At 34.1% G+C, this 25,636-nt stretch overlaps 1 protein-coding gene across 1 annotated transcript; it reads left to right on the top strand.

Moving 5' to 3' along the window:
• Nucleotides 1–15,612: 15,612 nt before the first annotated feature.
• LOC114285689 (EG45-like domain containing protein) lies at nucleotides 15,613–22,881 on the top strand. The gene is made up of 3 exons (XM_028228769.2): nucleotides 15,613–15,799; nucleotides 20,934–21,207; nucleotides 22,692–22,881. The coding sequence occupies exons 1-3, from the start codon at nucleotides 15,688–15,690 to the stop codon at nucleotides 22,696–22,698; spliced, it is 393 nt and encodes a 130-aa protein (XP_028084570.2). The 5' UTR covers nucleotides 15,613–15,687; the 3' UTR covers nucleotides 22,699–22,881.
• Nucleotides 22,882–25,636: the final 2,755 nt, after the last annotated feature.

Raw genomic sequence — 25,636 nt, 5'->3', positions numbered from 1 at the left:
CAAACAGGAAGCGAAGAGCGCACTTGAAATAGCCACCCTCGGGGACGGTGAGGATAAGACCAGAGTGGGATTAGTGAATTCCTAAACAAAATCGGCGACAGCCTGCCCTTTGATCGCTGTTTGAGGTCGGTAGGAGATGTCAAATTGGCTGAGCTCGACTGACCATTGCATAAGTCTGCCGAACAACTCTGGTTTACATTATCTTCTTCAAAGGTTGGTCAGTAAGGACCACTATGGAGTGGGCTTGGAAGTAAGGTCGGAGTCGTCTTGAGGCGGTGACCAAGGCCAAGGCCATTTTTTTCCAGCAATGGGTAGTTCTGTTCTGCTCCCCTGAGAGGTCAGCTAATGTAATAAACCAGCCGCTGTACTGAGCTGTTCTCTCTGATAAGGGCCACACTGACTCCAGTGCTCGACACGGTTAGGTACAGAAAAAGGGGCTCACCCGTGAGCGCTTGAGAGAGTAGGGGGGTTGGCCATGCACTGCTTCAATTGTTAGAAAGCCTCTTCGGATTCGGTTGTCCAACTTTAAAAAAGGGGAGGCACTTGTTCGTTGCGTGGGAAATGAAGCGGTTGAGGGCTGCGACTCTGCCAGTAAGCCTTTGAACCTCCTTAACTATTCTGGGTGACTGCATTTCTATCAGGGCCTTGATCTTTTCAGGGTTGGCCTCGATACCCCGCTGACTGACCATGAAACCCAAGAACTTCCCAGATCCTACGCCGAATGCGCATTTCTCCAGATTGAGCTTCATTTGATACTTTTGCAGGGTGCTGAAGGTTTTTTGCAGGTCGGCCAGATGATCAGAGGAGAGTTTGCTCTTGACTAGCATGTCGTCGACGTATACTTCCATGTTCCAACCTATCTGGTGATGAAAGACGGCATTGACTAACCGTTGGTAAGTTGCTCCGGCATTTTTTAGCCCAAATGGCATGACTCAATAGTGGTAGGTTCCCCGGTCATTGATGAAGGAGGTATGCTCTTGGTTAGACGGGTGCATCAGAATTTGATTATAGCCAGAGAAGGCAAGCTCGATTGAGGTTGGATTAATCGACACAGAGTCGCCTTTTACCGTTGTTTTTTTGGACCAAAACCACATTTGAGAGCCATCTGGGGTAGTCCACGTTGTAGACCGCCTCGAAACTCCGCTCTCCGCACACGAGGGCACGAATCGTTTTGTTCTTAGCTACTATAGTTCGGACTCGTGTCACGGTTCTAAATCTAATCTCGCAAAGTGCAATGCAAGACTGATAAATCACCAAAGAGTCCAAATCCGGCAAATCGTTTTGGAAAACTGATTTTTAATAAAGAAGTGCCAAACATGGACTGCTTTGCCAGATTTCAGAGTCACCACCTAAATATTTTGTTTTGGAAAATTTAGGAAACCCTGACTCATGCCGAAGGCCACATATCCGTCATCACCAAAGTTGCCTCAGCTTAGGAACTTGGGTACGAGAGGGGAAGATCATACAATGAGCACCCCCATTCGCCCCATCAAAAGATCGGCCTCTACTAGCATGACATGTTATTTTTTAAAAACACATGTGTTCTTATTCTGGTTATTAACCTAGAATTACTATGCGATGAACACATTATACAAGTATAGACTAGATCGCCTAAGTTGGAACAAAACATTTCATGTTCGTTTGTTTGAAAACGGTTTAGAGGTGCTACTCGCAAGTAGGCTAAGTCGTGGATTTTGCCACCATCAAGTGGGCTTAGAAAACAACATGATTTGCACTTCAAGTGGGCTTAAAACTCGCATTTCGATGAATTGTTTCAATTCAAGCAATCCAACCTTCATCCACAGGCACTCATGCAGTTAATCACTTAAGCAGTTAGCCTCATGGCAAGCATGCTAACATAGTAACATACACATCTCATGTAGTATGGTAAAGCATAAACACTCACAGTGTACTCCGAGCCAAAACAGAGAACAAGTTAGAAATCATGCATGATCCTAGTTCATGTTAAGATGGCTAATGCAACACATGCAAAAATGCAACTAAGATAGGCTCGGTTATTCTAAGATGGCATATGAAATGCAACTTGGTTAACATGTATTCAAATTGGAATTGAAATACAATGCAATTTGTATGATGCGCCGAGCCCGGTACATGCAAGACAAATGAATGAATGCAAACATGCAAGCATAAGGATGTTAATTGAAATATGCCCTAAAACTAACCATCGTAAGCGGTTAAATAAAAGGGAGAAAGAAATGAGGGTTGGAAGACATGCATCACACACACGCACTCTTATTACAGCAGTTGGCCCTCTCGATGGAGGATCCGAATAAGAAGCTAACTAGCTAATCTAACCTAATTAAACTAATTATTACATAATCAAATTGAATAACTAACTAACACTAAGCTAATTATTACAACACAGTAACTAATTAACAAATTAGCTAGTTTAATAACAAATTCAAAAGCTAATTACAGATTACAAAGCCTCACCTCAGTTCTAAGAGTTCGAAGATGCATGCTCGATCGCCTCGCTCTGAAATCCGTTACCATGCCTCATGTTGCTTTTGTTTGCACACTTCTGCACCTCTGAAAATTGTGCTAACTTCCATGATGCTTCTGACCTGCCTTAGGAACCATCTGAGGGGTAGTCGGCCAAAATTTGTGGCCATCGGCCAAAGAATAATGGTCATCAACCAATTTTGAGGCTATCGGCCAATTATTGATAACCGATCGGCACACTTGATAGCCGATCGGCCAGTGCTTCCTGCAAACTCTCCTTTTTGCTGCAACAGAGCACAAACAGAGGCATGGCAATGTATTTGTAAGAAAATGTGTATACAACTACACCCCTTATCATGTCTAAGGCTCAAAGGTGTGTAGTGCTCCGCTCTCGAGCCATCAATCACGCATTTCAATGCATGATGGCCAAAGAGGCCGAGTTGCACAAATCAATGGCAAATGAATGCACAAAAACAAGTAAATGCCTTAACCTTTATCATGCTCGATCAAGAGGGTCGGCGACCAAGAATCGAGGCACGTTTCATCACTTCAAGTATGAAACGTTCCTCGTTCCTCGTGTTTGGACTAACACCATATCCAAACACAATGCAATGCAAGGTATGCCAAACACAATGCGAATAACAAATGTGCACACAACATGGCATGCTACAAATATGCAACAATGTTATGCAATGCAACTAGCATGCAACAACATGCAAACCAACTATGCAATGGTAAGGGCCATGTAATGCAATAAGCATGCAAAAATCATGGAATGCAACAAGCATGCAACAACATGCAATGCACCAAGCATGCAACAACATTATGAACATGCAACAACATGCAAATAACAACGTCATATGGACTTAAACCGAAGATGGACAGATCTCAATCACGCCCAAAACAGTGGCCAAAATGATGAAATGATGGCATGAAAAGTGATAAAATGCATGCACATGTAATGGCCCATTAACTGGGCACAGGAGCACAACTCTCAAACATGATCAAAAAGTGACAAATGTAGAAATGTGACAACACTATATGCACTGAAATATCATATGAATTGATGCCAAATCAACCAAACAATATAAGCATGGCATGCTAGCGGGTTCAAGGCTTAAAGCTAGCCAAAGGACTTACACCATAGCTATGCAATACATGAAGCATATAGCCAAGGCAACCCAAAACAGTCCTAGATCATGCCAAAATAAGTCTAAAACATGCATGGAGCATCACCAAAACAAGCTAGTACGAAGGGCATGAAACATGAACTTGCAAGGCTAATAAGGAGTATTACACTATACCTATCAAAACCAAGCATGAGCTGACTTCAACAACAAAAATTAGAGTTATATCATGGCAAAATGAGACCAAATACACACTGATATGGCATCTTACAAGCTTAGGCAAAGTGGCATACACAATGACTCATTTTCAAGACATAAAGAACCAACCTTCCAAAGCATGGAAAGAGTGACAAATATGAGTGTATGGCAATGCTATATGCTCTGAAATATCATGTTGAATGATGCCAAATCATGTACATGGCCCAAGCAATGCATGCTAGGGACTTAGAAACTCAAAGCTAACAAGCTAGAATGAGCCATGGCTATACAAAGCAATGCATGCATGACAAAAGCAACACAAATCAGATCTTAAGCATGGTAAGACATGGCCAAAACCTTTTTGGAGTTAAGCCAAAACATGCTAGAATGATGGTTCAAACACATGATGCATAGTAGGCTATCATGCAAGATTGCACTACAAGCATGTGAAGCATGCAAGATGCTATCAAACCAACTTAAAATAGAGCTGAGGCATGTTAAAACAACACCAAAAACTTGCTGAAATGGAACCAATACATGCTACTTTGATGAGTCGTCTATACAAGCATGCAAGACATAAGTAGAGGGGATGACCCTCTCCTATTTGAGACCTCAAAATACACTTTCCACCACTGAAATTTCTCTAGAATTCGGTGGTAAAAAGGTCATGCAAAGACTAAAACAAAAGCCTAAAGAGGTGGCCCAAAACAAGGCAAAATAAGGCACAAAAGGGGGTAGATCACCCCCAACACCAACAAGACCTGAAAAAATCAATTCAAACACATGAAAATGAAGCTTTTTACAGTTGAGAGTTAAGCCAAAATAAGCATGCAAATAAGGCTAAGTAAGCAATGAACACAAAGCTTAAAAAAGGGTTAGTGACTCACCCTTGTAGAACCACTTCAAAGAGGCAACTCTAACAACTTTCTGAGTTAAAAACCAAACTTTGAGTTCAAACAAAAACCTCAAGTACCTCAGCAACAAGAGTATGGTGTTTCACTAGGTGCTTTAGTGCAAAAGTGTGAAGAAATTACACTTTTGAGCACAAACAAGTACAAATATATATATATATATATATAGAGAGAGAGAGAGAGAGGAAATAGAGAGAGAAAGAGAGAAATATATAACTTGTATATCAATTTTTCAGAACCTCTGGAAAGGGTGAGGGGTCTCCCTTCTTATAGAAAATCAAATCTCAAGCTTGTTTCGCAAGCTTGAGACTTGTTTCAATCCCTCCACACACGTGTATGGGGAATGAAATCTGTGCTCACCAGCTGTCACAGCTGGCACAAAAATATCTACAAAAGCAGGTGAAAAGGTCTCGACCAAAAGATATGGCCGATCGACCAAAAAGGGTGCCGATCGGCCACCACTTATGCCCGATGACAAGAAAATAAGGCCGATAAGCACAAGGCTTGGCCGATGGGTTGTAGGGATGGCCAACAAGCCACCCTCTTCCCTCAGAAGCAAAACCACAAGTCTTCGATACCACAACCAAATAGAAAACAGACAAGTTGAGAGATCTTAAGGCAAGGCGCACAGCCGAGACCTTCGGGAACTTAAAACGAACACGAGCATGGATGATTATCGTCTGTTCAAACGATGACGTCCAAGTCTTGCGGATGGTCAAAAATGGGGTGTCTACACACGTTCTTGAAAAATTGCGCCTCTAGTAGTTTATCTACCTCAGAAGCAATAAGAGCGCTGTGTTCCGGGTGAAAGATGCGTTGCTTCTGGTGGAAGGGTCGAAAATGGGGCTCGATGCTCAGACGATGAGTGACAAAGGAGGGATCAATACCCAGCATGTCGGAATAGATCTAGGCAAACACATCATTGTGCTCGGTCAAGAGGGTTGTAAGGTCAGCCTTGGCTTGGTGGGATAGTTGGCTGCCGTTCTTGGCTGTTTTTGTTGGGTTGGTGGGGTCGATAGCGACCTCAACAAGTTCTTCCACTGGTTCCCCCATGACTAACTCATCTTCGTCTCTGACGTCAAGTCCTTTGATGATCATAGTCTCCTCCAGCTTAACCTCTTTGAGTGAAGTGACGTAGCATTCTCTGGCTACAGTCTGCTCCCCCCTCACAGTACCGACTCCGAGGTCGGTAGGGAATTTCATGGCCAGATAGTACGTGGAGGTGATAGCTTAAAAAGCGTTGAGTGTAGTGCGGCCAAGGATGATGTTATAAGCAGAGGGACAGTCGACGACAAGAAAAGTGAGCAACTTAGTGGTCTGCCGTGGGTATTCTCCAATGGTGATGAGAAGATCGATGGAGCCAATGGAAGTCACCCAGTTTCCAGTGAAGCCAACCAGTGGGGTTTGGAGAGGGGACAAACTTTCTTCCCCGACCTTGAGCTAGCAATAGGCGTTTCGGAGATGATGTCTGAAGAGCTACTGTTGTCGACGAGCACCCTTCTGACTTTGTAATTGAAGAGGAGGGCAGAGATGATGAGGGGGTCATCATGGGGGTAACGGATGCCTGTGTAGTCGGCCTCCGTCAAGGTGATGAGCTCCATCCACTGCTTAGGGTGTTTGAAAGGGCGGTCTAATGTTGCAACTTCTTTATCTGAGCCCTGCCTTATTTTTCTGAGTTCTGCTCGTTGGGTCGAACGGGATGACTCTCCGCATGCAAATCCGCCGGCAATGACTCTGATTTCTCTGACCGGGGGGGCAGGGTTGCCATGTGCCCGGGGTTGTTGTGGGGGTCGATCACGACCTTGGTTAGGTTGTGCGGGTTGTCGAGGAGGGGTGCATCAATGGTCGTTTCTGGTAGGTTCGATCCTTGGCCGTTGCTTAAGGCGGGCTGCCGTGAACCGACTGAGGCGTCCCTTGCGTATCAAGCCCTCGACTTGGTTTTTGAGGTTAACGCACTCCTCGGTATTATGGCCGTGGTCTTGATGGAAGCGGCAGTATTTGGACTGATCTCGCCGGTTGGAAGGAGAGCGCGACGGTTGGGGCCATTTCAAGGGATAATCTTGTTGGATCTGGTTCAAGACTTCCTCCATAGGGGAATTGAGGGGTGTGTATCGTTCGAACCGGCTGGGCGGTCAGGTAGGTGTCGACCGGTCGGCTCGAGCAGGTCGGTCGGTATATTGAGGCGTTTGCTGTGTGTACTGGGTGTTTCTGGTTTTAGAGTCCTTTCTCTTCTCTCTGGGGGTCGGATTTTTGGTTTTGGAGTCCTGTCGGGTGGTTAGGGAATCTTCGGCGTTCATGTATTTTTGGGCTTTAGAGAGGAGGGTTGCCATGGAGATCAGAGGATTTTTGGAGAGGGAAAAAAAGAAATCGGATGATCGTAGATGGGCCATGAAAGCCGTGAGAATGACCTTGTCATCATTTTCTGCCACCTGTAAGGCCTCGGTGTTGAAGCGGGTGACGAAGCTGCGTAGCGACTTTCCTTCCGTCTGACGGATGTTGAGGAGTTGAGTTGCCAGACGCTACTGGCGCTGGGCACCAATGAAGTGGCTGAGAAATGAGTCACTTAGGTGCTGAAAAGTAAAAACTGAGTCCGTTGGCAGCTGGTTAAACCACAGTCGGGCCGACCCTTTAAGCGTTACAGGGAAAGCCCGACACATGATCTCATCAGGGAAAGCATGGAGGACCATGAGGGTCTTGTAAGTCTCCAAGTGGTCGTCTGGGTCCGTTGCACCATCGAAGGAGTCGATCGAGGGCATTTTGAACTTAGGAGGTAGAGGTTTGTCCCTGATGGAGGCAACGAATGGTGAGTTAGTTGTAGTAGAGGGTTTATTCTATATGTTCTGTATGACTCCTTGAAGTGGAGTTTCATGGCTCGGAGTTCTGCATCCCAAAGGGGAGTGTTGTCACCACCAGAAGGTAGTGAAGGCTAGACACTACTGGCCTCCCTCTCGGGGGCTGTTGCTTGGATCGGTGGATGTGGGGCTCGAGGTGTCAGGTTCATATCTTGGGGAGGGGGTCGCAAGCCCTCCAAGTTGGAGGGGTGGGATTGTTGAAGGGAATGGCTCGGGGCTCGTTCTCGGTTGGGTGGTATGTCTTGAGGTGGTGGCTGGAGCATAGGAAGGTTTCTCCGAAGTAAAACATTGATCAGGGCTTAGTTTTGTTCGACTAAGCGGTTAATGCTGTTGGTGAGTTCTGTGAAATACTGCGGTGGGTTGTTTGGGTTAGGATGGTCAGCTTGGGGGTCGGTAACGTTGTGTTGAGAAACCATAGATCTAGTTGTGACCATCCACCTTGGTGGGTGACAGGTCGGAGATATCAGGAATGGGTCTCCGGCGGCAATGAGCACAATTACCACACGGAGCGAGAAAGGATTCCCACAGACGGCGCCAATGATGATACTTCTGTTATTGGATACTCCAAATGGAACGGGTCGGACTGATCCACGCTTCCCAAGCCGTTGTCTGAGGGTTAAATCCACAGAGAATACCTGCACAAGAGTTCAATGGGGAACGGGAAGTCCCCCAGCGAACCCTCCAACGAGCAAGTTAGAAAGAGAAAGATGGAATGTAGAGATAGATTGGTGATAGAGAAGCTTAACCTTCTCTTTGTCTTAGAAACCTGCTTATATCCTTTGCTCATCATTTCCTCGCCTGCCCCGACCTGTCACGTTGGCCGAAAGTCTACGTTTTAGCTCGCCTTGTTCATGGTGAATTCGTTATGCCCCGACGTGAAGGGGTTATCGCATTAAATGCCGAAGTGAAACTCATTAATGGTTGATGTGTGGTGTAATAAATTTGTAGGATCTTTGTCTGCTGATGTGGCTGGCTCTATTCTTGGCAGGTGTCTAGATGTCATTGGTCCTTAAGGCCACGTTGAGCTCCAGCAATGTTGGGCTTTAGTGCTTGAATTATGTATTGGACTCTGAGTGATGGACCAAACGCTCCTATACGCCCACTTATGTTAGTAACAATTTATAAAAATCATGACAAAAAAGTGACTAATTGTTAATTTTTAGCAACATGTAAAAAATCTTCACAAAAAATTATTTTTAACGACAATTTTATTAAGATTTATTTTTAATAAAATTTGATGAAAATTAAATTTAATTATTAAAACCTATTGATAATCTATCTTTCTAATAAGTAGGCTAGTTTCATGTCCTAATCTATATTAATGATTACGTAAGTTTTTGTTTTTTAAATGATTACATAAGCTTACAAAACCAAATAACCGATCTAAAAACAAAGTAAGACCAAATCAAACAAATAGCAGTTGAATATAAAATTTGAAACACGATTATTAAAGTTAACTGGGCTAATTCACCGCGTTTATCCTTTATTTCGGCTATGTTATACCTACCAATTGTCTTTGATTATCTTTGATTTGATAATCCGGGCTAGCTCAGGTCCTATTTAAAATTTTTTGAATCAATAAATCTTATTTAGTAAAATTGAAAATATTATTAGTCTTTTTTAATTTTTAAAACTAAGAATATTATCAATTTTACATAGTAATATTCTAGATAATTGTTTCACTAACTGATGGAAAAAAAAGAGAGAGCATGAGATTAAACGTTTTGCTCTTCTATTTATTGGTTTGATTTAACTATCCAATAAAATCGATAACATTATTAGTTTTTTCTTATTTTAAAATTGAGAACATTATCAGTTTTTTCATTTTTAATTTTTTTTTTCTAGTTTTCAAGTTTGCACATCAATATTCCATCATCATACTCCTTTATAGATTGAAAATTTTCAGTTTTGCACAAAAAAAATAATTCAGTTTTTTCAATTTTTTCAAATAAAAAAAAATCATGTTTGCTTCCAGTTTTTTGAAAAGACTTTTTAGAAAATTCGACTTTTTTGTTTTTCATATTTTTTTATTTTTACTAATTTTTTTTTAATTTTTAAACACTCCTAATATAAATACACTTAAAAAGTATAATTTTCGTGAAAAAAATCTTTAAAAAAATTCACTAAATACCCAAAGTACTACAAAAAAATTTTAAAAAAAAAGTATATTTTTCCTATTTTTGTGTATTTATTAATTTTAAAAAATATTATTTCGTAAATATTTTACTTTTTAGATACATCTATGTAAGGTACATCTAAAAAAGTAAAAAAAAATACTTAAAATTTGAAAAATATTCACTAAAAACAAACAAACATGAAAAATAAAAAAAAGGGCAAATTACACAAATAGTCCCTATAGTTTGGGGCTTGTGTCACCTTGGTCTATGACTTTTCAATTGTGACACATTTGACCCTGAATTTTGAATCTTGATCCAAATAAGGATAATTGAATATATAATTAGATTTTTTAAGGGTAAAATTGTCATTTGATAAAATATAAACTAATTTGACAAAAAATAAATGTCAAACAAATATTTTTAAATTTTTAAAAATTATTTCTACCTACTAAAAATAAAATTATGTAAAATTGATAAATCTTTTAGACATATTTTTTTTTACCAAATTAATTTTTATTATGTGTTTGGATGATAATCATGTAAAATTAATTTAAAAAAGCTAATCATGTAATTTTTATTAATTTTACATGATTTTATCATTGGTGGATAAAAATAATTTTAAAAAAATTAAAAATATTTTTTTGACATTTATTTTTGTCAAATTAGTTTATATTTTATTAAATTGACGATTTACCCTTGAAAAATCTAATAATATTTTCAATTGTCCTTATTTGGAAGAAGATTCAAAATTTAGAGTCAAATGTGTCACAATTGAAAGTCAGGGACCAAAGTGACACAAGTCCCAAACTATCGGGACTATTAGTGTAATTAACCCATAAAAAAACTCAGTTTTCAGAAAATTGAAACTAAACAATTTTTATTTTTATTTTTTTGCACATAATTTTTTTATTTTTTAGTTTTTTTCAATTTGAAAGTTGATATTTTAAAATTTTGAAAATTAAAATAAATATCAAATATCATATTTCTTTATAAATAATCATAAATGATGAACAATTATTATTTAAAGGGCAATTCCGACTATTAAAAATTTCATGAGACTTGAAGGTCCAAAAAATCTTAGTTAAGACTTAATGGAGTATAAGTTTATAAATTAAGACTTACGTTAATATTTATTTTCATCAAATTAATTTCTATTTTAAAATAAAAATGATTTTTTTTTTTTTTTTGTCTAGAAAAACAAGCCAAACATGGTTCATAATTGTAGCAAATGATTTTATTATTTGTTTTTAAAATGTGGAAGGTAAGTATTTTTGAAAATTTAATTTAATTTAATTTTTTTTTTTCTCGCAAGAGTGAGATGGTGTTTGATAAGCCAATTCAACATTTAAAATTTAAGGAAAATGATTGGTGGCCCTAAAAAATTTGCCCCTAATGCCCCTAATTTCCATTTTTAGAAACTGTTTTCTTTTTTTCTTTCTTTTTTCCTTTTTTTTTTTTTTTTTTTTTACCTAAAGTGGAATTTTCGGGGCATTCGAGCCCCGAAATTCGGGCCCTCAAGCAGCGCCCAAAATTTAATGCATTAAGTGAAACTCGCATAAGTCCGTTTGATTACTACATTCATATTAAATTCTTAAAATATGGTCTAAATTTTTTTTTTTTTTTTATATATAACTTAAAGCTAACTTAATTTACTATTTATGTATAAATATTGACATGTACCGCTATGTTCATCACCAATACTATCCCTAACCCCACTCTCACCGTCATTGCTATCACCAGCTACCTTTACCACTACTACCACTACATGATCATCATTGCCACCATTGCCACAAGTACCACCACGATTACTGGTACCACTATCACTACTACCCTTACTACCACAATTCTTTATCTTTACGACTATCACTAGCCGATAGTCACAACCAACATTGTACCACCACAACTACCACTACCGGTCTATCTCAACTACACCACCCTTTTACCATCACCATAACCACTTTTGTAACGTCCCAAATTTCTAACCCAAATGATAATACAACAATCATGGCTCTTTCAAGGAAAACCGAATATAAATCTCCAAACTTACATTACATGATACAGTAGTTCTTCATGCAACAATACATTAATTCAACAACAAGTAAATAAACAAATAAATACCCCCAAAGGGTTTACAAGTTTTCAAGGTTTCAACCTGGTTACACAAAATGGTTATTCAAACCCACACACATATAGCCCTTGGCTTACACATAGAGTCACAGCAAAATGAGAGTCTTGTACTCTCAACACACATTTCCTAGTTAGCCGGCATCACCACATCTCTTCTTACACAAAAATCCTGTAGGGTGAGCATAAGCCCAGTAGGAAATCCTTAACAAGTATATACATTTTATACAAGTCTCAAGAGATGAAATGCACATGCTATGCTATGCCCTTTTGAAAGAAAATCACATCTTCATCTTTGAAAACCATCATGCTCAATGATGTCATGCAATTTCAATTCTTCAAAACTTAACAATTCATTTCAAGAGCAGTAAATACGACTCTAGTAATCCCTAGGTTGGTGTCTGTAAGTAGACTATACAAGTACTACCAATTTGTCGTTTTTACCAGCATTGACTGGAAGGCTCGACACCTATAATCTGTCATTTTTACCAGTATTAACTGAAAGGCTCGACACCCATTCAATTTCAGCTACACCACCTGTCAAGACTTACCACCGTATTTATCCCAAAACCAATTCATGGAAACTTGTTTCTCAACATTCTTTTCTCAATGCAAGTTTTCAAATCAACTTTCAAAGTTTAATGTAATCAAATGATTTGATATGCCAATAACATAATATGAATATAAATACTTTTATTCCAATTCATCATCTAAGAAATAACACAATCCTCTCTTCTCATGTATCCTCAACAATTAGTCATTTCAAGACTATTTCAACGTTTTAAACAATAATTTTCAAAATGAACAACAATTCTCATATTCTCTTAAATTCATCATTTATATAAATATAAATAAGAAATTTTTCAAACATCCATTTATTTTGACACACAAAATAAATATAACAATATCATTCATGGATTTTCAGTCTCTTTAAAAAATATTCTCAAATTCTAGATTTTCTTACCAAAACTATACAACTCAAATCTTTGGAAAGAAAACTTTCCAAAATTATCTTTTCTTCAATCAACGAAGATAAAAACCTGTAAAATCATTTTAAAAGAACAAGAGACAAACCCACTTTCAAAATCGTTCAACTTCTTGAATTAACAATCAATTTTCAAAGCTATCGAAGGATGATTTCAAAAATTATCTAGATCTTGCAAATATATATATATATATATATATAACTCTTACAAAATCCCTATCTCAAGTTTTGAAGAAGAAATGAGATGAAACCCCCAAAATCAACGATGTTGAAACTCGATCTTCACCGCACACAACGAAACCCTCGAGAAGTTAACCAATTTTGATGAAGAACCTATGGCAGAACTCTAATGGATCTTGAGAAATCAAGATTTTGATCCAATTTGGCATAGGGAAATGTAGAGAGAAGGGAGAGGAAATGTTTTTAGAGAGAGAGATATATACAAAAGTGATATAAAATATCAAATTCATGAACTGATATAACATGGTCTGCTCGAGCGTGAAAAGCCCCGCCCGAGCGTCGAATACACCTTCCCAGTACTTTTGCAGACATGTCAAACTTCTGGAACTAAACATTCTCCGCTCAAGCGCATAAACAGCCACTCGAGCGGACAAGCAACTTTGAATGCATTTTGCATTTTTGCTTCGGGGGCGCTGCCCCTCAACCCCGCCAAGGCGCTACCCTCGGACTTGCCAAGGAGCGCTGCCCCCTGGACCCCCGCGAGCTGACGAGGTAGCTCGATTCCCGATCAGCCCAGTCGAAGTGGCAAAACAAGAAAAAATAGTCAAAACCGGGATCGCTACAACTTTTATACCACCACCATCGCCCTTGGTGCCATAGCAACCACCCCTACTACCTCACCACGACTATATAAAAATAATGATTTTAAATTTTATCACATCACGTATATATCAAACAACGTGTTTTAATTCTTTTTTGGGGTGAATGCTTGTTTTAATTTAGTAATTAACTTTTTATCAAATTATATTTTAACTTAAAAAATTCAACATTCAGTTTTTACTATTTAATTCTCAACTTTCAATTTTCAATTTTAACAAACACCATTTAAGATGATGTTTGGTGCAAGTTTTACAAGTTGAAAACTGGCTTATAGAAAATATATGTTAAAAACACTACTCCTGCAAGTTTCAAATATGTTAAAAACACTACTCCAATTATCAAATAATCTTTTTTTTTATAGTTTATTTAAATTATTTTAATCTAATAAATTATAAGAAAAAATGCACCAAACAACACTCTGCATAGACTTTTAAAATTTAAAAATATAAGTAATTGCACTTGACATATGAATTTACTAGGCTTTATTTATTTTTATTTATTTTAAGTAATAGTTCTTGGGGGCCATTCATTCAATTTGTTTTCCTACTTGCCTGCTCAATAGGGAATTTGGTTTATTGCTGAAAATTTCCTACTAACATTAATTCATCATTCATGACTTGGGCTAACTCTATCGTTAGGGCTAACTCTATCGTTAGGGTAGTTTTGACTTTTACTAACATATTTTTCCATGAGTTGATAAAAGTGTCAATGTGTCTTTCATTTTAAGTTGTTAAATTAAGTTATGGTTTTTCTAAGAAAAAAGTCAACAATAACTCCTCCCCACAAGTTCTTAGTAGATGGGGGTCCTACAAAAGAACATATCAGAACAGTTTATGCAATAAAAATCAATTAAATAATTAAAGGACTAAAATTTTAGAAATAGATAAAAAAATACTTCTTAACTTTACAAATTCCGTTATTTTTGTTTATTTATTTTTTTATAACATCCTAGTTATATATTATTAAAAATGCTAGATATTTCTAATAAATTACAAACTAAGTAACTATTAGGTGTGGGTCTCCAACATCTATGGATATGCAACTTATATAATTGATAATTTAATTTATAATTTAGTAAGAATTTGTAAAAGGACGATCATATTAAATGACTTGTTAAAATTGCAGTTTAATTGATTATATATTGAAATTTAATTAATAATTCAATTTTTTTTTTGAAAAAATAATTTGTTAGATTTACTTACTTTTTGAATTAAAAAATATATTAAATGATTTTTTAGAATTTATCAATTATGTATTGAAATTTAATTAATAAAAAATTATAAAATAAAAAAAATGGCATGTCGGATTTATTTATTTTTGTTCTCATGAAATAATATTTCACAAAGTTTATGTGAAAAATTATTTTTAATTAATGATGTACCAAAGCCAACTCAATATTTTTTTAACATAAATTATAAATACACTCATAAAATTTGCTTAAAATACTAATTAGCTCATATGATTTTAAAAATTATATCCCACCCCTTAAATTTTCTAATCACATAACAAATAACACTTTCATTAATCAACTATTATGTCAATTAATTGTTTTTAATGATATCTTTAATTAACAGTTTTAGTCATTCATTATTGTATAGGAGAATAGTTAGAAATTTTATTTTTCAATCAATTCTATTAAATAACAAATTATGACAAAAAAGATAATTCTAATTTTTGAAATCACAATGAGCAATTTATATATTAACCAAACTCAAAAATTATATTTGTGATATATCCTTTTTATTTTATTTTATTTTATACACACATTGATTTCTAGACAAAATTTCTAATTCCACCCTTGGCTAGTACAATATATATATATATATATATATATATTTTTTGATCAGCAAAGAAAATTTTATTAAAGATAAAAAGGGTACAAGATCGGGTAAAAAATGCATCATAGCTAAAAGATTGGCTAGTACAATATGGTAAATAAATTATAGCTTGCTTGTATGTAGGTTATTCAACTATAAAAAGAGAGAGCCCTTATATAGATTTTCTGCAACAAAGCAATAAGATTTCAATTTTCTTTTCGAGGTGTGTTTGGAAAGAAGGAAAATCTAAGAAATGGGTGTTGGAGTGGGTGTTGTGATGATGATGTTGGGCATAGTGATATGCCTTGCCACGGTGGCACATGCAGCTCAAGGGACTGCTACTTACTATGGTCCTCCTTACACTCGTGAGTGTTATTTTTATTTTATTTTTTAATTAGATGTTTGAAGTTTGAGTGCATCAAGATTATTTTTAAAATCTTGAAATTAACGGCTCGATAAACATTCATTGACTCCTTGAAGTTATTCAAGATTTTGATTCTTATTATTAAATCTTTACTAAGTGCTCGTTGTGCTATTCGGGCCTATGGGAGTTTTGTTTTGATTATTTGAACCATTCAATATGTAGAGCTCGTCAAGTATTTCATTCTTGTAAGAAATATATTGATCAGATATCGATAACTATTTAATTAGGTCAGATTTTTGTCAACAATTTATTTTAAAAATCATAGTTACTGTTGACAAAAATATGATTTGATCAAATGACTATCGATATCCGATTAACATGATTTTTTTGCAGGGATGAAGTACTTGGCGAGTTTTACACGTCGAACAGTTCGGATTATCGAAATAAGACCCATGATGGGTCCCTATGAGCCTAACAATATATTGGGGGGTGTTTGTTTGGACTTTTTTAAGCCAATTTATAACTTCTAACTTTGGAAAAGCTATTTTTGACAGTTTGATTAAACTTATTTCAAACAACTTCTGATTCTAACAACTTATCTTAACTAAAAAAAGTTGATTCTGAGAAGCTGCTCACCCTTACTTCTAACTTCTTCTATAGACATGTTAATTTAAAGTTATGCTCTTAGATTTTTTTATTTTATATTTTTTTTAAAATAGAAAAAGATTCAAATGGACTATAGATTATTGTTAATATTTTTTATGAGACATGTAGACAAATAGTGAATAACAAAAAATAATAGTTAACAGAAAAAGTTACTTCACAACTTATTTAACAAACACTATTTCGTAACTTAAATCTATAGTCTAATAGTTACACAAAACAAATTAACAGCTTATGATTAAAGTCATAATTTATAATCTGTTGAGCTATAATTTATAATCTGTTTTAACAGTTACATCAAATGAGGCCACTCTAATCTGATCTCGGATTGGAAAGAAGCCTGACCTATAATTTATACACCACTTGTATGCAACAACAAACTTATGCATATTCTACATTATCTATTTGAAAATTCTTGTTTTCAAAAATCTTATAACTATAAGAAAAAATACATTCGGCGACCAAATTTCCCGACTAAAACGAATTTGGTCGCTGAAAGTATAGCTTTCAGTGACTGAAAAAGCATTAGTAGCCAATTGTGAAGCTTTTTGGCGACTAAAAAAATTCAGTAGCCAAAAGTCAACAATTGGCGACTAAAAATAAGTTTGGTCGCCAATTATATGGGTTTTACCGACTAAAATATTTTTAGTAGCCAAAAGTATAGTTTTTGCCGACTAAAAAAAATTTAATAGCCAAAAAGGCAACAATTGGCGACTAATTATAATTTTGGTCGCCAATTATGTGGGTTTTACCGAATAAAACATTTTTAGTAGCCAAAAGTACAGTTTTTGCCGACTAAAAAAAATGTAGTAGCCAAAAAGTCTACAATTGGCTACTAAAAATATGTTTAGTCGCGTAAAGTGCTCTTTTTTAGCGCGAAAGTCTCTTTGCGACCAAAATTATTTTGGTCGCGAAAAGTTAAATTTTTATTTTTATTATGCTACCAAATAATTTAGCGTAAAGTGCTCTTTTTTAGCGCGAAAGTCTCTTCTGGTCGCTAAAAGTTATATTTTTATTTTTATTTTGCTACTAAATAATTTGTTTTTACATAAATTATGTCAATAAAAATAATTATTTTTATACATATACTTTTATATTAATACGAGTCTATGTAGTATATAAATAATATATATTACATTTATAATCATGTGGTGTTATAGAGGCGTAGTGGGAAGTGTGTGGTGCATAAGGTTTATGGTGTGGGAGGTTAGTTGTTCGAGTCTTTATAAGAGCGGGTGCAAAACTTAACAATGAATTATTTTTTTTCACGGATGCAGCCTTTGGCGACTAAAAATGTTGGTCGCCGTTTGATAGCTTTTGGCGACTAAAGATTTTGGTCGGCGATTCCTTGACTATTGGCGACTAAAACATTGGTCGGTGAATGTATGATTTTAAAGGAATATAATTGACTATTGGCGACCAAAATTTTGGTCACTAAAGACTTGCTTTTTGCCAACCAAAGGGTTTTTAGTCGGCAAAACCTTTCCCGACAGGTTTTTGGCGACAAATGTAGTGACCAAAATTTTTTGTCGCAGAATGGCTTTGGCGACCAAAAAACAGACAATTGGCGCCCAATATTTTAGTAGCTAAAAGAGACTTTTTTTGTAGTGTATCATCTGGTTTTAGTCTTTATATTTTTTTTTATATCATTTTGGTTTGTATAATTTTAATTCAAATTAATTTTGACTCTAAACTTTTTATTTTGTGTGTCACACTTTTAGGAATAAAATTAAAAATTTGATCAATTTAGTGATATAACCTCAATTAAATCAGTGTTTTTTTTAATATAAAAAACCCTAAGGATTTTTTTTTTGTTTTAATCAAAAACCCTAAGGATGTTATCAATTGAACCAAACTTATAGAAAATCTAAAATTAAAGGTAAAAATTGAGCAAATTAAAACTATAAGGACTAAAATGTCACAAGCAACAAAATGTAAGAACTACCAATATATATATATATATATATATATATTATATATTGTGTGTGGTTTTGCTTTTTTAATGTATAACACTTCTAATCATAGTATACTAACAATAACCCGTGCGATGCATAAGAAAATAGACCATATACATTTTGTGTGATAATTAAATTATTTTAACCTTGAATTATATTTTAATGGTGGCAAACCATGATGTTAGGCCATCCTGGTAGATGTTAACAATAATTAACTTACGAAATTTCAAAATAAAATTTGATATGCATGAAAAATTGTTAATTATAAAGATTATTAGGGATAATAGTATGGGTGAACTGTATGCATGTGAGAGAAGAGGAAAAAAATTAAAAAGCATGGGGGGTTCAAGTATGTTTATGGTGGGATGCAAATGAAAAGTTGTGGAGGTGCAAGTGTCACTTGCATCCCTCCATGTGTTGATAATTTTTTTCTTTTCTTCCACTTGTATGTAATTCCCCTTAATAGGATCACAATCAGTTGATAGCATAAATAACTTGCATGAAACTGTAGTCTTATGCAGGGGAAAAAAAACACACAACATTAAAAGAGAGAAAATCTATAATCTCATAAAAGTTATCATAAATGTACACTTTTAAATCAGTGGTGTATATTACTATTGTGGGACCAAATTTTAAATAAATCTCAACCTTGAATTATTATTTCTAAGTAGTTTTTAATTTTTTTTAATATAAATTTGTTGCCCTGCTCATAAAAAGAACTTCTCAAACAAATCATCATTTGATTCTATTAGTAACCCTCTATCTTTGACATGCATATCATATCAAAGTATAAATTCTTTTCCATAATCATTTTATCCATAATTTGAATAATACTTGCATAGTTCCTACAACATTTAAAAATAAATAAATCAAGAAAAGATCTTCTTAGGATTATAAAAATTATACAAGAAAATAGTTTTAATCTATTTTATTTATAAAATAAAATGATGACAAATTATTTGAACTTTACTTGAAGATATATAACAAATGATAGTTTTAATCATTATATACTAACAAAAAAAATATACATGCTACTCAATGAAAAATGGTCGAATGCAACAAAAATCATGGATATTGAATTAAATCATATGGGCTCTAAATTAATAATATAATCTAGCAAATTAACTAAAAATAATAGAGAGAGAGATTGACAAATATGTAGTATCTCCCTACCATGTTTGTATTATGTTCATTAATTTGATATATCAAATGAAAGTGTTATTGATCTTGATCTTTCAATAAAATATGTAGCAAGAAAAACAAATTTAATAAGAAATTGGTTCTAAAATTTATTATTAAAGAAACAAAAATTTCAGAGAGAGACTAAGTAAATTGAGAGATGAGATTGAAGAAATACTATAACAAATGACAACCTCAAAAAAAAAAAAAAAAAAAAACAATGATTTAAAGTAAATTATTTTCAACAACTAAAAGAAAGAACAATAATTATTACCTTGGATAAATATAGTGATGAAAATTAATTTTGTGTGATTTTTATGCTGCCTCCTCCCATATGGCCTTCATCATCCCATTATCAATACTCTTCTCGTTCAGAGCCAACAAAAAGAAATTGTTTTATCTTTATCACTTGATAAACAATTACGAATAATAAAAATGGTAAAAAATTCAAAGTAAAAAAGAATAATATGTGATGGAATGAGAAAAAAATTGAATAAATTAAAATAAAGATTTAGATATATATGTTTTTGGTAGATATATATTAATAAATCATATCTTTATCTAAATTTTATTATTTTAATTTTTTTTAAATGAATTATTTAATCTTTTTATTTTGTAAACCATGAAATTAATTCTAACATGTTTATCTACGGGGAGAGACTTTAAAATTCAAATATTTATCTATAAGTCATGAAATTTATTATTTTAATTAATTATTTAATTTTTATCTTTATTTGTAAACAATGAAATTAATTTTCATAAATTATTTAACAATTTTTATATGTTTATCTATAGGGAGGAATTTTGAAATTCAAATCTTTATCCATAAGACATGAAATTAATTTTTATTTTAATTAATCAAACAATTAGAAAATGAAAGAAAATAGAAAATATGAAAGATAATGAAAGAGGATTGTCCCATAGGAAAAAGAGAGTTTTAAAATTATGAGATTTTATGAATAGACTTTTGGGAGCTTTTTGAGAAAAAAATTATATTTGCTTATATGTATAGATATCATGCAAACACCTAACAAATTTAGGCTTTGTTTGGCAACCAATTTTTTGGCAAAAAAGCACAAAAGATAAAATAGGAAATAAATCAATAAGAAAAAAATATCACATTTAAATTATAATCATTTCACTTTTTCTCTTATAAAAGTTAAAAAAATTAAAAAAATCAAACCTAATAAATTTTTAATTCCAAGTTAAAATAACTAAAAAAAAAAAAAAAAAAATCAATTAAAAAATCTATTGCCAAACGAGGACTTAAACACGTACAAACAGGTGACCTTTTTCAACATATGCTCTCTATTTTTATTTTTTATTTTTTTTTTCCAGCATCTGCATGTTATGGGAACCAAGACAACGGAGTAATGATAGCCGCGGCAAGTGACGCCATAGGGGGGAAGGCGGCGTGTGGAAGAAAGTACAAAGTGACGTGTACGGGTCCAACAAATCAGGGTGTGCCACGTCCTTGCACCGGTAAAAGTGTAGTAGTAACCATCGTCGATTACTGTCCACCTGGCTGTCAGGGAACCATCGATCTCTCTCAAGCTGCTTTCGCCATGATTGCTGACCGCAAAGCGGGCAAAGTCAACATCAAATATACCCGGTAAGCCCGACTAACTCTCATTCACGATATAAATACTAATGTTACATAATCTTAATTTTCACTGTTCCTTTATTTATTTTAGTGAAAAATATTTTTATATTTAGTTATGTTTTTGAAACTAATAACTAATAGTTACATTAGTGGTGGTAATAGTGGAGGGGTTAGGATGGCGGCGACAGTGGCCATGGTTATCAGAATTTCAATTCGGATCTTACAATCCATTTGGGCACAATCTATTCGAATCGTGCAAAAAATCTCTTACAAACAGGACCTTTTGATCTTTGGTAATTCAATCTTATAGGATTATAGAATCCCAATCTAAATCCATTCCTATCCGATTGTAAGTCTTGATTTGTATTGTATGACCTATTTTATTATAAATTTTATATTTGTTGTCTAAATATCAATTTATGTGGTCCAAATGAATAAAAAAAAAATAGTATTGAATCAAATAGGTTAAGAAAAATAAATTAAGAAACAAACATTTGCATATTGTAGCAATTTAAGAAAACTAAATAGTCGAAAAAACAAAGTTATCTTTAGTGGGATTAGAGGAAGACAAGATGATTGCAACTTTATCCCAATTTTTAAAAAGATTATTTTTGTGACTCAACTTGCTCCACTAGATATGCTAACGATAAACTTTATCATTCGGTTTAGCCGCTCTTTTGAATTTTCAATTTATTTTCATATGCTACTTTGTTAAATATATATATATATATATATATTCACTTTTTATGTATTATTGTAAATTGCAAAGTATTATGTTATAGAATTCTTCTTCTTCACCTTCTCTTTTGATGAAATACAAAATTTTTACCACCGAGTTTTTTATTGTATGTATTATATTTACATTTTACATGAAATATTATATTTTTCACAATATCTTAACTTTTTTTTAATAAAATATAAGTTACGTATATTTTTTAACAAATATTTATTTAAATTAAATTATTACGTAATTTGTCTTTTTCGATAGAATCCTACATTCTCGATCCAATCTTGTAAACACATCCAATGACCCAACGTAGGATTATGATTTTAACAACCTTGGTGATAGCGGCGGCGGCAGTAGTGGTGGTGGTAAAGATGGGTTGAAGGAGGTAGTAGTAGAGGTAGTAGTGTGGTAGCAGTGGAAGTGGACATGGTGGCAACAATAGCGGTGGTAATAGTGATGGTAGTGGCAATGTAGTGACATTGGTAAAATTCTAATTGAGAAAACATTTTTGACCTTTTAAAATTATAAAATATTTTCTATCCAAATAAACTAATTTTCAGTTGACAAAAAAATATTTTCGGTTGAATTTATATATGTATATATATATTTTTCCCACCGTTAGGCCAAATGAGTAGCAATTTCTTTAAATTATACATTTAGTGGGTAAGGTTTTAAATGATTTAGTTGTCGATAAAAATATCATCACTTATTGCTCTCTTTTCTTTCTTTTTTTTTTTATTATTTTTTTATTGTTGTGATTTTGCAGGGCATGAAGCTATAATATATATACATATATGCATATAGTAAGAAAGATTTGGAAGGGACATGCTGATATTAATATAGAAATAACTCAAGCATTTCATGGAAACTTTGTATGTTTCCATGTGTTATGTTGTGACCATGTGATGCATCTGTATCAGTGGAATAAATAAAAATCATTTCTAAGCTTTTACCCATTATATAAGAGTAGTGAGATGGTCGTGTGCAAGATACGCTAGCTAATACTCATTATTGGTGTCCGTTATGAAAAAAACTTAATAATTGTAAAATATAAATAGCTAAATATCAATGAAAATTGACTACTTGAAAAATCATTCATGCAAATAAGTAAAAACTACTTCAAAAGAAGATTAAAACAAAATTAAGAAAAAATAATGTCTTTGTCCATAATCTACACATAGAAGTGTGACCGATTGTCGTTTATCAAAACCAACAATGCTAATGTTCACAAAGAGATGGAGAGGAAGAAATTAAAAGCAGACTAAAATTAACAAAAAAATGACAAAATCAAGAATAACGATCCTGTGCTTATGCTCACATATGAATTTATCCCATGGTTGTAGCACATCAAGATTTGCAATATATATTCAAGAAAATAAGTCAGTCACACTATGATTTTATTAAAAAAAAATAAAAAAATCAATTGTCTAACTAAAGCTCCAATTGAACAAAAATAAAAATAATTGTTCGTTGGCCATGCAAGGTTGCTAATATGATTACACCCATTTGCACGTATCAAACAATATTAATACACATTGAAATGAAATTCAAATACATTATTGGACAAACTGAAAAAAGAAAAACAGGATTCAAATTCTTTCTTTCACCCAACTTCATAATTAGATATTAAAACACGAACTTTTTTGTACTTTCAAATATATAATAAACAGTCACCATAGAAAAGTACAATTTTGTATGAACACAACCACACCAAACAATGACTTTTGATACCTTCATCGTGATGAGATTTTCAAATTTTGGATGCTAGCTGCCAAATGTTGGCCGTCTGATAATGACGAACTTCCATGAATTACTCTTTGAGAAATAAATGGTTGTGAAGACACAAAGAAGGAATAATAAACCTGCAGAAGATAGAAAAATAAATGTAAAGAATGACATTCTATATGTGTTACGACCCCATCCTGCCCCAAACCCCAAACAAGATAGTATAGTGATCAGCCAATAATGGCAGACTACCAAATGTTGGAAGTGGGAGAGGGGGAAGGCCTAACTTTCAAAACAAGTTGGACTTCTATGACAATGAAAGCATAAAACAAGCATATAACATTGACTTCTAATCAACTTCTCTTTGTATTCAGACTCTTTATCACTTACATATATATATATATAAGGGAGAGGGGTGAGCTATTGTCCAGTGAATAGTAATACAATAAAGTGGTAAACGAATGAACATCGATGAGTTTTAATAAAACCAGCACAAGATCATAGTTCAAAAATAACATAATTTGTACATGTAAACAAAGCTTAAATTGCAAATACATACATAGCGATGACCATTCCAAGGTTTTCGAGTCAAGAGTCCGCAACAGGTGGCTAGAGGAGCTCGGTTAGTTAGAAGTTATTGGCATGATTCACAATAACAAACAAGATCCAAGTTGTCATCTTAATACATGGTAAAAAAAAAAAATATAAGATGTTCATTCATAACAAAACAATATCATAGCTTTCTTAAAATATCGTAAGTTTGCATTTCGAATAATAGCTTTAACAAAAATAATTTTACTATACTACTACTCACAAATGGCTCTTGAACAAAGGGTTACTTCCTCCAAAGTGCTTGACCTACAAAAGTACAATACAAGCATTCAGTGAAATATGGTCTAAAGCGATGAAACATTACTCTTTTCGGTTCTAATTCTAATGTTCTAGCTTATCTTTATACTATTTCTCTCGACTATACACTTTTAGGTCCGTTTTCAAGTCTTATTTTATTTTATTTCAAGTACCAATTGAGCAAAACGAAGCCCAACAAGCCAAAAAGGTGAAAAGTTGAGCAAACTCTCTGTTGGCCATTGTGGGATGCCTTTAGGGTTACCAAGCGCACCATACAGTTCAAACTTCCGATCTCTTGATCTAGTCTCACTATGCAATGTGAAACAGAAAATGAGAGTTCAAATCCGACAACTTTTATAGAAAATCCATTTATTTCAAAATATGTCAGAAATGGATTATATCACTAGATTTCAGAGTCGCCACCTAATCTTTTGGAGAAATTAGGAAACCCGTGACTCGTGCCAAAGGCCATTATTCGCCATCACCAAATTGTCTCAGATATGACATGGTATCATCTCAAGATATGTGGTAGCGCATATATTTAACTTAGAAATGATAAGCCTACAAATGCAAATGAGTTGGACTTGAATGCATAAAAAATGGATGCAATACATGAGTGTGATAAATAAGACGTGATGATATATAGAAAGCTTGTAAATAAAAGGATTAGAAAGACGTCAGGCTGAAGATTATTACAACAATTTGAATGGAAAAAAAAAGGGAAAGAAGAGAGAGAGAGAGAGAGAGAGAGAGAGAGAGAGAGAGATTATTACAATAATTGAATAAATAATAAAAGAAAAGAAAGAGGATTTGAGAAATTATTACAACATTGACTTGATATAGCCAAACTACTGTTAAATTCAACAAATCATATTAAATAAGGCAAATAAACCATCTAGCAGCTCTAGAACCACTCAGGAGAGCACTTCCTAGAAACTGTTTGCTCTGTTCTTGGGAGAATCATCCAATCAGATACAAAATGGGTCGGTCAAACAGGAAATTGGCCAGTCGAACTCTTTTTCTAGTCAAGATTTAGGTCAGTGTAGAAAATTCATAACAGAAGCTAAGAACATTTTCCAAGGGGTGCTCATTTCTTCTACCTCCTTCACTTATAGAAATCACTTAGGAAAGAAGTAG

The sequence above is a fragment of the Camellia sinensis genome, chromosome 5 (assembly GCF_055761805.1).
Source record: "Camellia sinensis isolate YWXY chromosome 5, ASM5576180v1, whole genome shotgun sequence".
NCBI classification, from domain to species: domain Eukaryota; kingdom Viridiplantae; phylum Streptophyta; class Magnoliopsida; order Ericales; family Theaceae; genus Camellia; species Camellia sinensis.
Note: the sequence above shows the minus strand (reverse complement) of the source record. Positions and strands in the feature narration are given on the sequence as shown.

Excerpts from the sequence above, each read along its gene's own strand:
- LOC114285689 (XM_028228769.2), top strand. The coding sequence starts at position 15,688 with ATGGGTGTTGGAGTGGGTGTTGTGATGATGATGTTGGGCATAGTGATA. Across the intron at positions 15,800-20,933 it reads CTATGGTCCTCCTTACACTC|CATCTGCATGTTATGGGAAC; the intron begins GTGAGTGTTATT and ends TTTTTTTTCCAG.